Source organism: Gopherus flavomarginatus, chromosome 3, assembly GCF_025201925.1.
Source record: "Gopherus flavomarginatus isolate rGopFla2 chromosome 3, rGopFla2.mat.asm, whole genome shotgun sequence".
NCBI classification, from domain to species: Eukaryota; Metazoa; Chordata; order Testudines; family Testudinidae; genus Gopherus; species Gopherus flavomarginatus.
In genome coordinates, this window is record NC_066619.1 from 284,824,596 (window position 1) to 284,838,954 (window position 14,359).

Consider the following 14,359-nt stretch of genomic DNA (forward strand, 5'->3'; position numbering starts at 1 on the left):
GAGATAATTAGCTGTCCATAGAACAAAATCTCAGGTACTTTATTACTTCGATTTAAAGGGAAAGAAGCAAAAATTGTTACCTCCATATTCTGCTGATGACGCAGTGTCTTGCAATGATTTTTCATAGACATTTCACCTGCGTAGAAGAGAGAGCAGATCTGACAGAAGTAGCCAGCCTTTGGAACAAGAAAATCTAAACCTTAAAAAAAAGAGAGAGAAGGGAAAAAAAGTTAAACAATTCATCAACAACTCTGAATTAAAATCTACCAGGTAAATTTAGCCCAAATACACACGTGTGTGCATGTGGTGCTGGTGGTGGCCGTCTTCTGGTAAGGCCGGAAGGGATCACTAACTCTTCACCTGCATGCTAACCCCAAGAACCAAAATTAGTTATTTCGGTATTACAGCCCACAGAAGACTAAACCATTATGTGCCACAGGAACAGAATAGGAGGGACCAAGGTGCATTAGTTCCCAAGGCCCCGGAAATGGGGAAAAATTAAGTGAGATATATCCAGATAGTCCTAGCAAGTGACCTTCACTCCATGCTACAAAGGAAGGGGTAAATCTGCATGGTCGCTGCCAACCTGACCCAGGGGAAAAACTCCTTCCTGATCCCACATATGTAGACCCTGGGCACATATAGTATGACTCAACCAGCTAAGCATGTGAAAGACAGAATGCTCGGTGCCACCTCAGAGCACAGTCCTACCCATCCAGTGTCCGAGGTCTGATGAATCAGAGGAAAGAGATCAAAGAAAACCAAGAATATGTTGTGGTTTTGAGGAGGTAACCTTTCCTGACCCCCTGAAGCATGAACTTTAGGAACATAAGATGTAAGGTATAATTTGTAATTATTAAGTGCCTTGTTAGTCTTTGCATCATTTAAATCATTTTATATGTACTGTTCTCCATAAACATAATACACCTCTACCTTGATATAACGCTGTTCCTGGGAGCTAAAAAATTTTACTGCGTTATAGGTGAAACTGTGTTGTACTGAACTTGCTTTGATCCACCAGAGTGTGCAGCCCTGCCTCCCGCCCCACTGCTTTAGAATCATAGAATATCAGGGTTGGAAGGGACCTCAGGAGGTCTAGTCCAACCCCTTGCTCAAAGCAGGACCAATTCCCAACTAAATCAGCCCAGCCAGGGCTTTGTCAAGCCTGACCTTAAAAACCTCTAAGGAAGGAGATTCCACCACCTCCCTAGGGAACCCATTCCAGTGCTTCACCACTCTCTGAGTGAAAATTTTTTTCCTAATATCCAACCTAAACCTCCCTCACTGCAACTTGAGACCATTACTCCTTGTTCTGTCATCTGGTACCACTGAGAACAGTCTAGATCCATCCTCTTTGCAACCCCCTTTCAGGTAGTTGAAAGCAGTTATCAAAACCCCCTTTACCGCATTATATCAGGTGGCGTTATATCGAGGTAGCAGTGTACAATTCATTACGTGAATTATGCAAGCATGCTCTAGATCATGGACAATTTTATACAAGCATCATGTCAGAATTCAAATTTCCTAATAAATTCCTTTGCCCTGTGCATGTAAATGCGTCCCAAATCCAGTAATTCAACATGGCTACAAAAACACTGCAAACAAAATTAAAAATTATGGCACCACAAAGATCAGTTCACATGGACATCTCAACTCCCAACATACAAAAAGCCTTAAATCTTAGGATATGTCTACACTGCAATTAAAATCCCACGTCTGTTCAATTCCAGGGTAGACCCTCCAGTGTCCCAGAGCTCAGGCTCTAGCCCAAGCCCAAACGTGTACACTACAACTAAATAGCTCCTTAGCCCAAGTCAACTGGCACGTGTCAGCCACGGGTGTCTAACTGCAGTGTAGACATACCCTTACGGAACAGAACACCTTAGCAAATCATTCACAGCACTAGAAATAAACCTTGAACAATCAAATAATTTGCTCTCTCAGGTGTAAAAAGGTATTTCATCCATCAGAAACATTGGATTATTCAATGTATGTATGCATATATTTTATTTATAAACATGCATAAACAGTGCTCACAGTTCCTATAATTAAGATATTTGTTAATAAAATCAAGTTTTATTGGGATTTAGAACTTTAAACCAAGATTTTAGATTTTACCTTTTGGAGTGCTTGGTGTCTTCAATTTATCTGCTGAGGAATCCACTTTTCTTCGTTTAGACTCTGGTTCTGTATCTCCTGATCCCAATTCATCTGTTAAAGCCATAAAATAGAGTTTGTAGCAAGGACTTACACTAATCAAAAAAGTATTCGGTACATAGCTTAAATAGTTTTCATTAGTATGGGAAGCAAAAACCTGTCTATGACCGTTACTGCTTCATTCACTGTTTGCCAACCTAGAGAGTTTGGTTTTTTTTTAAATAGACATAGGGATCGTATCACTAGATAAACTTGAAATTCAACATTTATGTTTCACTGTGTCATTGCAAGTGCCTTGTTTCCAGCATGAAGCTCATTACAGACAAAAGAAGCACTAAACTGCTCTTAGTTTCTCCCTTGTAGAAACATCAGCTCAGAATTCATAGATTCCAAGGCTAGAAGGGACCACTCTGATCAACTCTGACCTCCCTTATAACACATGCCACAGAACTTCATAAGAACATAAGAACGGCCGTACCGGGTCAAACCAAAGGTCCATCTAGCCCAGTATCTGTCTACCGACAGTGGCCAATGCCAGGTGCCCCAGAGGGAGTGAACCTAACAGGCAATGATCAAGTGATCTCTCTCCTGCCATCCATCTCCATCCTCTGATGAACAGAGGCTAGGGACACCATTCTTTAACCTTCCTGGCTAACAGCCATTTATGGACTTAGCCACCATGAATTTATCCAGTTCCCTTTTAAACATTGTTGTAGTCCCAGTCTTCACAACCTCCTCAGATAAGGAGTTCCACAAGTTGACTGTGCACTGGGCGAAGAAGAACTTCCTTTTATTTGTTTTAAACCTGCTGCTTATTAATTTCATTTGGTGACCCCTAGTTCTTGTATTATGGGAATAAGTAAATAACTTTTCCTTATCCACTTTCTCCACATCACTCATGATTTTATAGACCTCTATCAGATCCCCTCTTAGTCTCCTCTTTTCCAAGCTGAAGAGGCCTAGCCTCTTTAACCTTTCCTCGTATGGAACCCTCTCCAAACCCCTAATCATTTTAGTTGCCCTTTTCTGAACCTTTTCTAGTGTTAGAATATCTTTTTTGAGGTGAATAGACCACATCTGTGCACAGTATTCGAGATGTGGGTGTACCATCAATTTATATAAGAGCAATAATATATTCTCAGTCTTATTCTCTATCCCCTTTTTAATGATTCCTAACATCCTGTTTGCTTTTTTGACCGCCTGTGTGCACTGCGTGGACATCTTCAGAGAACTATCCACGATGACGCCAAGATCTTTTTCCTGACTCACTGTAGCTAAATTAGCCCCCATCATATTGTATGTACAGTTGGGGTTATTTTTTCCAATATGCATTACTTTACATTTATCCACATTAAATTTCATTTGCCATTTTGTTGCCCAATCACTTAGTTTTGTGAGATCTTTTTGAAGTTCTTCACAATCTGCTTTGGTCTTAACTATCTTGAGTAGTTTAGTATCATCTGCAAACTTTGCCACCTCACTGTTTACCCCTTTCTCCAGATCATTTATGAATAAATTGAATAGGATTGGTCCTAGGACTGACCCTTGGGGAACACCACTACTTACCCCTCTCCATTCTGAGAATTTACCATTAATTCCTACCCTCTGTTCCCTGTCTTTTAACCAGTTCTCAATCCATGAAAGGACCTTCCCTTTTATCCCAGGACAGCTTAATTTACGTAAGAGCCTTTGGTGAGGGACCTTGTCAAAGGCTTTCTGGAAATCTAAGTACACTATGTCCACTGGATCCCCCTTGTCCACATGTTTGTTGACCCCTTTAAAGAACTCTAATAGATTAGTAGGACATGATTTCCCTTTACAGAAACCACGTTGACTATTGCTCAACAGTTTATGTTTTTCTCTGTGTCTGACAATTTTATTCTTAACTAGTTTTGGACTAATTTGCCTGGTACCGACGTTAGACTTACCGGTCTGTAATTGCCGGGATCACCTCTAGAGCCCTTTTTAAATACTGGTGTTACATTAACTAACTTCCAGTCATTGGGTACCGAAGCCGATTTAAAGGACAGGTTACAAACCTTAGTTAATAGTTCCGCAACTTCACATTTGAGTTCTTTCAGAACTCTTGGGTGAATGCCATCTGGTCCCGGTGACTTGTTAATGTTGAGTTTATCAATTAATTCCAAAACCTCCTCTAGTGACACTTCAATCTGTGACAGTTCCTCAGATTTGTCACCTATAGAAGTCGGCTCAGGTTTGGGAATCTCCCTAACATCCTCAGCCGTGAAGATGAAGCAAAGAATACATTTGGTTCCTCCGCAATGACTTTATCGTCTTTAAGCGCTCCTTTTGTATTTCGATCGTCAAGGGGCCCCATTGGTTGTTTAGCAGGCTTCTTGCTTCTGATGTACTTAAAAAACATTTTATTACCACCTTTGGAGTTTTTGGCTAGCCGTTCTTCAAACTCCTCTTTGGCTTTTCTTATTACACTCTTGCACTTAAGCTGGCAGTGTTTGTGCTCCTTTCTATTTGCCTCACTAGGATTTGACTTCCACTTTTTAAACGAAGTCTTTTTATCTCTCACTGCTTCTTTTACATGGCTGTTAAGCCATGGTGGTTCTTTTTTAGTTCTTTTACTGTGTTTCTTAATTTGGGGTATACATTGAAGTTGGGCCTCTATTATGGTGTCTTTAAAAAGGGCCCATGCAACTTGCAGGGATTTCACTTCCCTGAATTAATTCCTGCTTTAAGTCCAATATCTATCTGTGACTGAACTAGATTGCATCATTTAGGAAAAAACCCACTCGATTTAAAAATCTCCAGTGAGATACCTGGATAAGCTGTTCCAATGGTTAATTACTCTGATAAAAATTTGCACTTTATTTCTAGTTTGAATTTGTTTAGCTTTGACTTCCAGCCACTGGATCCCATTATACCTTTGTCGGCTAGACTGAAGAGCACGCTATTACCAAATTTCAGTTCCCAATGTAGGTACTTAAGACTGACTTCTGTAGCCACATAAAAATTAAAACGTTAGGAGGACATGCAGACTGTTGTAACATTCTCAGTGCATTTCAGTTTACTGAAACACAAACTTATGTTATACAGATGTAACTGACAGATATGCTGCTCAGTACTGAATTTTAAATACTGCACAGATGTCAACTAGTTTCATTTGGACTGGAGAACACTGATTCCATTAAAAAAAAGTAAGGGTCTGTGGAAAGAGTTTCCTGGTTAACTTGGTCTAAGGTAATACCAAAAAACATTTGCTTCTGGAGACATGCAGATTGACAGGTTCCCCTGACCTAGGAAATGATTGACTGCATTGTTATTATTAGCAGTAAACAATTATATTATGATTCTGGCCAAAGGCCTCAGTTAGAATAGAAGCATCGTTGTGCTTACTAGTGTAGAAAACAGAGGAAAAAAATCTTTGTGAGTATCTGAGCTCCCAAACATTAATGCACCGCAATATAAAGCTGCAGGACTTTGCAGCTTGAATTTGAGTAACAATTGGAGGCGTTTGTAATCTTGTAATCAACTATTTAGAAAAGCTGGACGAGCACAAGTCCATGGGGCTGGATGCGCTGCATCTGAGGGTGCTAAAGGAGTTGATGGATGTGATTGCAGAGTCATTGGCCGTTATCTCTGAAAACTCCTGGCGATTGGGGTAGGTCCCAGATGACTGGAAAAAGGCTAATGTAGTGCCCAAAAATGATTAGGGGGCTGGAGCACATGACCTATGAGGAGAGGCTGAGGGAACTGGGATTGTTTAGTCTGCAGAAGAGAAGAATGGGGGGAGGGGTTTGATAGCTGCTTTCAACTATCTGAAAGGGGGTTCCAAAGAGGATGGATCTAAACTTCTCACAGTGGTGGCAGGTGACAGAACAAGGAGTAATGGTCTCAAGTTGCAGTGGGGGAGGTTTAGGTTGGATATTAGGAAAAACTTTTTCACTAGGAGGGTGGTGAAGCACTGGAATGGGTTACCTAGGGAGGTGGTGGGATTTCCTTTCTTAGAGGTTTTTAAGGTCAGGCTTGACAAAGCCCTGGCTGCACTGATTTAGTTGGGAATTGGTCCTGCTTTGAGCAGGGGGTTGGACTAGATGACCTCCTGAGGTCCCTTCCAACCCTGATATTCTATGATTCTAGAATGCTCAAAACAGAGGATTAATATGCACACTCCCCCAATGAGAACAATGAGGAGTCCTTGTGGCACCTTAGACATTAACAAATTTATTTGAACATAAGCTTGCCCAAATAAATTTGTTAGTCTCTAAGGTGCCATAAGGACTCATTGTTTAAGCTAATACAGACTAACACAGCTACCACTCTGAAACTCCCCCAACAGTTCACCATTTTAAAATGGGTTCCATAAGTAATGTGGCACGGCACACTATCTCATATTGTGAATCTGCAGAAACACTGTCATGAATGAGAACAGAATCAAGGAACAACTTTCTAAAGGCTGGGGAGACTAGGGAAGCACTAATGAGTACTGAATTTGCCCACCTCCTCATTGCTTGAAACTTTCCATCCTAGCATGTGCACCTAAGAATCTGTCTCTACTGTTAATCTGTTCAACTTGACCTTTGGACCAGAGACTAGGGGGAAGCAAATTGTACCTGGAATCCTGGAGGAGTTTGGGGCCTGTAGAGGGGAAGAAGCTGAGAACAGTAAACATCAGTGTTCCTGAATTCTAGCTATGGGAATTCTATGATGTTGTGCCATGTAGTATACACTTAAGCCAAGCCAAAAAACCTAAAGGGGCAAAAATTAAAAAAAACAACAAAGCAGTTTCCAAAATGTTCTGTTATGAAAACAGCTACAAACTTCCCTTTAGGGTGAAAATGGAAGAGACTCCAATGAAAAATTATGAACAAACTAGATGACAAATCTCTACACCAGCTCTTACCTTTCACAGGTTTTTCAGAAGATTGTGAAGGCGTCTCACTGCAGCCTTCCTGCTTTATATCTGCATCAGGCAGCAGACTTGCATTTAGATCAGGTAATAAAGAACTAGATACAGAATCTGTAACGGTTGTAGTCTGACTGTCTTCACTCAAACTATTTGATTCTGGGGTAGTCAAGGTTCCCTTTCCTATTTTCTCCTTGTTGGAATCAGATGTTGAGCCTTCCACTAATTCTGTTTTATCTGCTGTCTCCTCAGTGTTCTTGTCACACTTGTCTTGCTCTGTTTCAACAGGTGTCTCAGGCGGTGGAACAATTGGTCTTTTCCTAGGTCTACCTCTTTTGCCTGGGGTCTTCACTACATAAATAGAGAACAAAGAATTATATTTATTCATTTACCATGTATCAAACAGCATTTCTTCAGATTTATCAATACCCTTAAAATTACAAATGAAAATTTTAAGCATTTGGCAATTTTTAAAAAAGCCTTTTATATGTGCATGTAACTTTGTAAATGTGCTTCTCCCAGAGAATGATGAAAGGAAATAATTTTTCACCACATTTTGCTGATATTACGCAGTATGTTTTCATACAAATGAAAGTCTGAGATAAGTCTTTAATTTAGATTCATATAGAAATCAGAGTCTAAAAACAGTTTAGAAAACGTGCTAATAGATCTGTGACATGTACAGACTTATGTGACTGTTACAATTTTCTATAGAATGTGAAAAAATACAATTATTCCTTTTGGATTGACCAAACTGGCACTAAAGTGATGCCTACTGATTAAAATAAGCTAAAGTTTTAAAAGTTCCCTGTTGTAATTATGAAATTTGTGGCCTCTGCAATTTTTCCCCATCTGCATTGTGCATCTTTCCTTCTTCTCCATTAGTCGTGTATGTCCAGAGGACTATCAATTGCACAGGGACTAAGTAGGATAATGGTTTAATCTATAAATCCTTCACTTCTGGACACCCATATTTATATCCTAATTCAGGTCAGGAGTGGGGAAGATAACTAAAACAGGAGATACTGCATATCAGAACTGAAATGCATCAGCACTGATGTGAGGGAAAACTTGGCAGTAATGGATCGACACTATGCACTAGCATTGGTGAGAGTCATTCATTTTCCTTGCAACTTTATTCAAATTTTATAAAGCTCTCCCTGCTAAGCTCTCGCCCTTTTATACTTATTCTAAGATATTTGACCTTAATTTGTCTGCAGTTGTATATCACAAATGCTTCTGTCCATTTCTGGCTCTACTTCCTACCTGGAGGCTGATGCTTGTTCTTAGTTTGTCTCCCCATTTCATTTGACTCATGCGCTTTGCTCAGGCTTAGCTCTGTAATTAAAGATAATATTTAACTTCTAGGCTTTTATTTAGGTAGTTTATTTTTTCTCTTCGTTGATACAACATCCAGTTATCTGCCCTGTCAGATACTGGCTACTTAGCGTAATTTTAAATGTCTTTATGTTAATTGTTTAATTACATCTTTTAAAATGCATCTATAAAACTGTATCAGTTCCTACCTGCAGACTGCTGCTCACTCTCAGTTTCTCCTTTGATCTCTTTTTCACTTGTCTTGTTCCAAGTTTCAGCTTTTTCAGTCTCCTCTGTATTTGCTGAAAGTGCCTCATCTGCCTCCTGTGTATCTGCTACAAGGGTCTTATTTTCTATTTCCTTTGTGTCAGCTTCAAGAGTCACCTTTTCTTCTGACTTTGAGTTTGCAAAAATATCCTCCCCTTCTCGCCCTATGTCTGCCAGAATTTCCATTTCTTCTGGTCCTGCAATTGCAACAATATCCTCCTCTTCCAGGTTTGTGCCTATAAAAGTATTTTCTTCTTCTTCATCCTCCTCCCCAACTTCATCTACAGTAACAAAGTTTAGTTCCTCTTTTAAACGGTTGAAATCTGCCAAAAAGTCTTCGTCATCTTCAGTAACTTCATCTAAAGTTACTAGAGGCTGATCATCACTGTCTTCCTGTATTTCATCTACTGTCACTAAAGTACTAGGATCTTCAGGCAGCTGAGAAGAGATAAAGTCTCCCGGATCCTCAATAGCCCTTTTATCATCCTCTTCCTTAGGTTTTAAGGTCTCCTCAATATTCAAATCTGAAGGCTCATTTAGAGGGAGCTCTTCAACTTCTCCTATTTCATCCACAGTTACCAAGGGTTCTGCTTTCAGAAGATCTTGCTCCTCTGAAACTGAACTGGAGACATCTTTGGGTAAATCATGTGAAGAAAATTCTTCCTGTTCAGATATCTCATCTAAAGTAACAAGTGATTGTGGGTCTTTTACTGCTTCTGAAATCAGCTCCTCTTCTTCATTTACTTCATCCACAGTAACTAGACTCTGTGGGTCTGTTATTGCTTCTAAATTGGAGTCTCCTACCAGTTGTGCAGTCATCTCCTCCTCTTCTACAATCTCATCCAAAGTGACAAAGGATAATTCGCTCTCATCAACATGTGCTATGGAGCTTTTACCTTTCTTCCTCTTAGCAATAGGCTCAGAGGAAGAGTTATTTTTAGCAGAGTCTTTTCTTTTCCCCCGGGGGGGATTTCGTCTGGTTTGAAGAGGAGAGTCTGTCTCTTCTACAACCTCATCCACAGTAACAAACTCATCCAAGTTAAATGGGAAAAGCTCTTCTTCCTGTGAAATGTAAAACTATAAATTTAGTAGGCAAAGTGCACCAATACTATAATGTCTGCCATCCACATTTTAAGACAGTACATGAAACTGCAATTTTTCAAGTGAATTCAGTGGTTGTGAAAGGTATCTTCAGTTTGAATTTGACAGTGAAATTTTAAAGTCCAATAGCTAACCAATGTATCATACACTAAAATGGACAAATCCCACTGAAATCAAAGACATTTTATTTTGCACATGCGGCACAAAACATTAATTATGTGACTGGATACATATCAACAGGAATACATACACAAGAAACTCATGGAATGAAAAATAATAGAGACGTAAAAACTTGTTCCTGTAACAGTTTAGGCTCAAAGCAATTTGACTCTCTTTCCTATCAAACACCATAGCTATATAAAAAGCGACTGTACACTTATTCCTTATTTTTCAGTAGTCCTGGCAAAATCAAATTGCCAGTACAAAGAACTGATAGACCTGCAATGTCACATGCCATTTTAAGAAAGGAAAGAGAATACAGTCAAGTTTTTTTTAAATGACTTCTTTGGAACTCAAAAATTAAGTCATTGTAGGTGGTCTTCTCAAATTTTGCAGACAATAAGCACTAAAAACAGTTTCTCTCTACTGATCAGAAAGCAAAATAGGACAAGAAGATTATCACGTAAGGCAGATGGAATATATAGCCAAGACTGGAGGGGAAGGAGAGAGTGGTTGGCTACACATCTCTAACTAGAGCAAGTTTTGTGTCTTCTTTTTTCCCCTGCAAGTGGAGAAATACTGTGCGTCAAATAGCTGTAGAATGGTGAAAAATAAAGCTACACATCATCAATTCCTGATTAGTAACTGACTTTCCACATTTACTGTGACTTCTTCAATTTGCAGCATCTATACCATGTGATTTTAGCACAGCTCTGGAAATAGTGGCAGTCAACATATGCTTTATGGTGAGCAAAGGAAGCACCTAATATTGAAAAACGGTGACTCCCCCCCCACCCCGTTCCTGCCAAAACCCCCAAACAATATGAAACAGAGGGACAGTCATAAGTTTAGACTTCTTCAACTCAGCTATTTGTAAAAACTATAAAAACCTAATCCCTACCAATCCTTTATTTCAACCAAAGGTATATCCGGAATGTAAGTATTGTTTCTCTCTAGCATAAAGCATACAAATTATTTGTTTATGGGAGAGGCACTGTTGTTATGGTTGGTTTTAATCCCTTCCATTACACCAGTTATTTGAGAGAGGACCTGGGAAGATTGTCTCTGTCATTCTTATCCCATGCCTCATAACTGCACTTGGAAGTAAGAGATCTAAGATAGGCAAATTTGAGATTTAATAGTCAAACAGGCTCCTTTTTAAAGAAGGCGAAATTTAGGACCTAAAAATTACCCCTTCAAAAAAAGTTAAGCTTTTTATATTCCTGAAACAGGAAACTCAGGCTCTCTTTTCCCCAAGATGAACATATTTTACAGATAACTAATAAAAAGTTCTAATGAACAATATTCTGAAAAATCCACTAAGCAAGAGCTCTCAAGAAATAAAGCTAAACTCATTTTGTTCTCAAAGAAAATCGCTACTGTAAGTTCAGCTATGTTTGGTTCCTTACCTCTTTTGGTTTTACATTGCCACTAGAGACAGTTTTAGAAGTCTTACTAATTCGACCAGCAGGAATCTGCAAAATTAGACACAAATTTAAATGAAACACGTTAGCCAATCAACCATCTTGTCAAAAACAACTTCTTCTCTTAATGAAGGTCTTTTTAAATAGTCCAGATAGAGGCATTTGACTGCATGCTTGGCATGTACAGAACTAAGCCAACCACCAATTATAAGTCCAGGCATATAGTCTCTAGTACCAAGTCACCGGTAATATCTTTTTTAGTTATCTGTTCACCTTTCAGCAACCAGTGCCTGTGTGGGATAATCTAGGACTTGACAATGGAAGCATCAGCTCACAAAAGGAGAGAAAACTTCTTTCCCATTCAGAACTATACCAAGAACATAAAGTTATGACACTCAGTACAGACCTGCTTACAGAAGTTACCTTCCTGAAATTTTATCCAAGTAACATTTTCAAACCAGTTACATACTTGAGTTGTACACAACTGGTTGCTTGCCATCCTGCTACTCCAACTTGTCTGTTGGCCCAAATCGGTTCAATAGTTTATAGAAAGGGGAAGGGGAACATAATCTTACTGTTTCATATTCAACATCGGGGAGAAGCATCAGAGTTAGTTACTGGTCAGTCACATTGAACCAGCCTTCCTGCCCTTCTCACCTTATTGCTGTTGTCGTCTTTCTTCATGCTGGATGATCTACTCTCTCTCTCTTGAGACTGCTTTGAACTACCCCTAGATTCCACTCTTGAGTCCTTGTCTTGCTGAGATGAACTCCTCCCACTGCCTCCCTTTACAAGAACAGGACTTATGTCCAGTTTAGATTTGGAGACACTATCTGGCAGACTTGATCTGCTGCCAGTAGCTCTTGGCTGACCCACTTCTTTCGATGAAAGTTTCTTCTCAGTAGCAGATCTGCTTCTGGTCTCAGGTTTTGAGGAAGCTTTCTGCTCCTCTGGTTTAGTTAGAGAAGTCTCATTTCTCCGCATCATAACTCTTGACTTTGATATATCAGGGATAGACACCACAGCCTTTAAGATTGTTTTACCAACAGAGGTAGGTTCCTTGATGGATACAAATGCTGCAGCTGACACACTTGCTTTGCTGGTTTCATCTATTTTAACTTGTCCCGGTCCTTTATTCTGATGTGCCTTGATTAAAGTTCGCTCATTCTTTTCATTCAGCACATTTTTTTCAATGTTCTCTATGTCTGTTATAACATTGTCCACAGGCTTTTCGGGTTTCTTCTCGACATCCGTCTCAACATTGTCCACAGGCTTTTCGGGTTTCTTCTCTGTGTCCACCCCAGCGCTGGCTACAGGCTTCTCCAGTTTCTTCTCCATGGCTGTCCCAATCTTAGCCATTGACTTTTCCGGTTTCTTCTCCAAGGCCGTCCCAACTTTGGTCACTGGCTTTTCCGGTTTCTTCTCTATAGACACCACAGCACTGGCCACAGGTATTTCAAGTTTATTTTCCACTGTACCAGTAACAGCATTTTTTACAGGAGTATCCAATTTGTTGCTTGGTTGTATGTCTTCAGCTGACAGCATTTCCACCGAAACTTCAGCAGAATCAGGTGGCACTGCTTCAGAAACAGCCTCAGCTGTTTCCACTGTTGCTGGTTTCACAGCAGAGTCCGACTGCACATCTTCTAGCTTGCCCACACTGGATAACTCTTCTGATGATCCACTGGCAGGAACACGCAATTCTTCAGGTTTCACTTTAGTTTCTCTTTCTGTTACAGTTGTGATAGCAGATTCCAATAATTCTGTTTCAGAGTTATCTTTAACTACCTCTTCCTTCTGAAGGTTGAAAGGAGGCAGCAGGATCTCTTCTGATTTAACTTTGGATAATTCATCATCAGCTGGTTTGGTTTCTGAGCCAGTAACTGCAACTTCAGATTCCCCCTTGGATGTTTCAACTTCCGATGGTTTTGTAGCAGAATCACGTACCGTTCTTTCAGGCTCCAACTCAGAGGCTTCTATCTGCACTGTTGAAGTCTCAGCTTTGACAGAGTTGGAAATGATTTCTTCCTTTGCCACACTAGTCTCTACTGGAGGATTAGCAGCTGCTGTTTGCACCACTCCTGATCCCTCTGGTTTTTTTTTCAAGTCAGAGCTAAATGTATTTAAAAAAAACAAAAGAAATCAAACTATGTTGAGAATTCCACAGTTATCAGTAACCTCTTGACGCCAATGGTTGGGATTTCCTGATGCATTAGTGGCTTAGCATTGGGAAATCTAGCCTATCAGCGTTAAAATGGTTAGACTATTGAGGTAAATAACTGATTAGTTTACAATTTTTGTCTAATCCACTTCAGTACTGAAGACTTCTTATAATTCAAATTACATTACTTACTTGTAGTTAGATTTCTCTGAAGGTACTATACACTATAGATGTGTCCTGTGACCTCAGAGCTGACAAGCAAGCTTAAATTTAGATTCCCTGACGTGGGACAGACTGTGTACACAAACACACAAAACGTAACTTAGTTTTTCCTATATAAAAATAGTCTAAAACTATGGTAAATTTCTCAGCTCTTGAAGAGCGATGTTTGAAGATAATATCCTCTACAGTAACTACCCTACTGAACTTCTCACAAATGTTCAGAGTTTAACAAGCAGTTTCAGTTTCAACTGAAACGATCTCAGTTATAATTGTGGGAAAGGCCACACGCAGACAGAGTCTCCTTTCTGCAATGCTATACACTTTGCTGTTTAAGCTTACTGTCAGCTCCCAAGATGATAAAGCCCAGGATGACAAAGGTACAGCATAGCACTTTTCAGAGAAATACAGTTACAGGCAAGTATATTATTTTTTCTCTGAAGAAAGCACTGTCTATAGACATTCTTGGGAAACTTTGTAGCTGGAGATGTCTAAACCTCCTTTTTCGTGATTCCTGAAAGTGGCCATCCTGAGATTACATAAAACTAGATGGAACGATGCCAATACATCAATCAATTATGATGTTCTAGTTAGCTGATAAAGCATATGTAGATGATCAGTCCAGAGGGGATAAACAGAAAACTGGTTAATAAGTGGATATGCACCAAGATGTGG

At 39.7% G+C, this 14,359-nt stretch overlaps 1 protein-coding gene across 5 annotated transcripts in view; it reads right to left on the reverse strand.

Annotated features, from left to right (window-relative positions):
- The window catches only part of ZNF638 (zinc finger protein 638), a 66,798-nt gene that overhangs the window by 1,041 nt on the left and 51,398 nt on the right, over positions 1-14,359 (reverse strand). For 3 of the 5 annotated variants that reach the window (XM_050943278.1, XM_050943279.1, XM_050943281.1), the window contains exons 22-28: positions 11,962-13,417; positions 11,290-11,355; positions 8,563-9,682; positions 8,303-8,374; positions 7,034-7,387; positions 2,119-2,211; positions 81-199 (exon numbers count right to left, since the gene is read on the reverse strand). In XM_050943278.1, the coding sequence (XP_050799235.1) occupies positions 81-199; positions 2,119-2,211; positions 7,034-7,387; positions 8,303-8,374; positions 8,563-9,682; positions 11,290-11,355; positions 11,962-13,417 (3,280 nt within the window). The remainder of the gene's footprint in view (positions 1-80; positions 200-2,118; positions 2,212-7,033; positions 7,388-8,302; positions 8,375-8,562; positions 9,683-11,289; positions 11,356-11,961; positions 13,418-14,359) is intronic. The other 2 variants (XM_050943283.1, XM_050943282.1) reach the window with 2 other exon arrangements.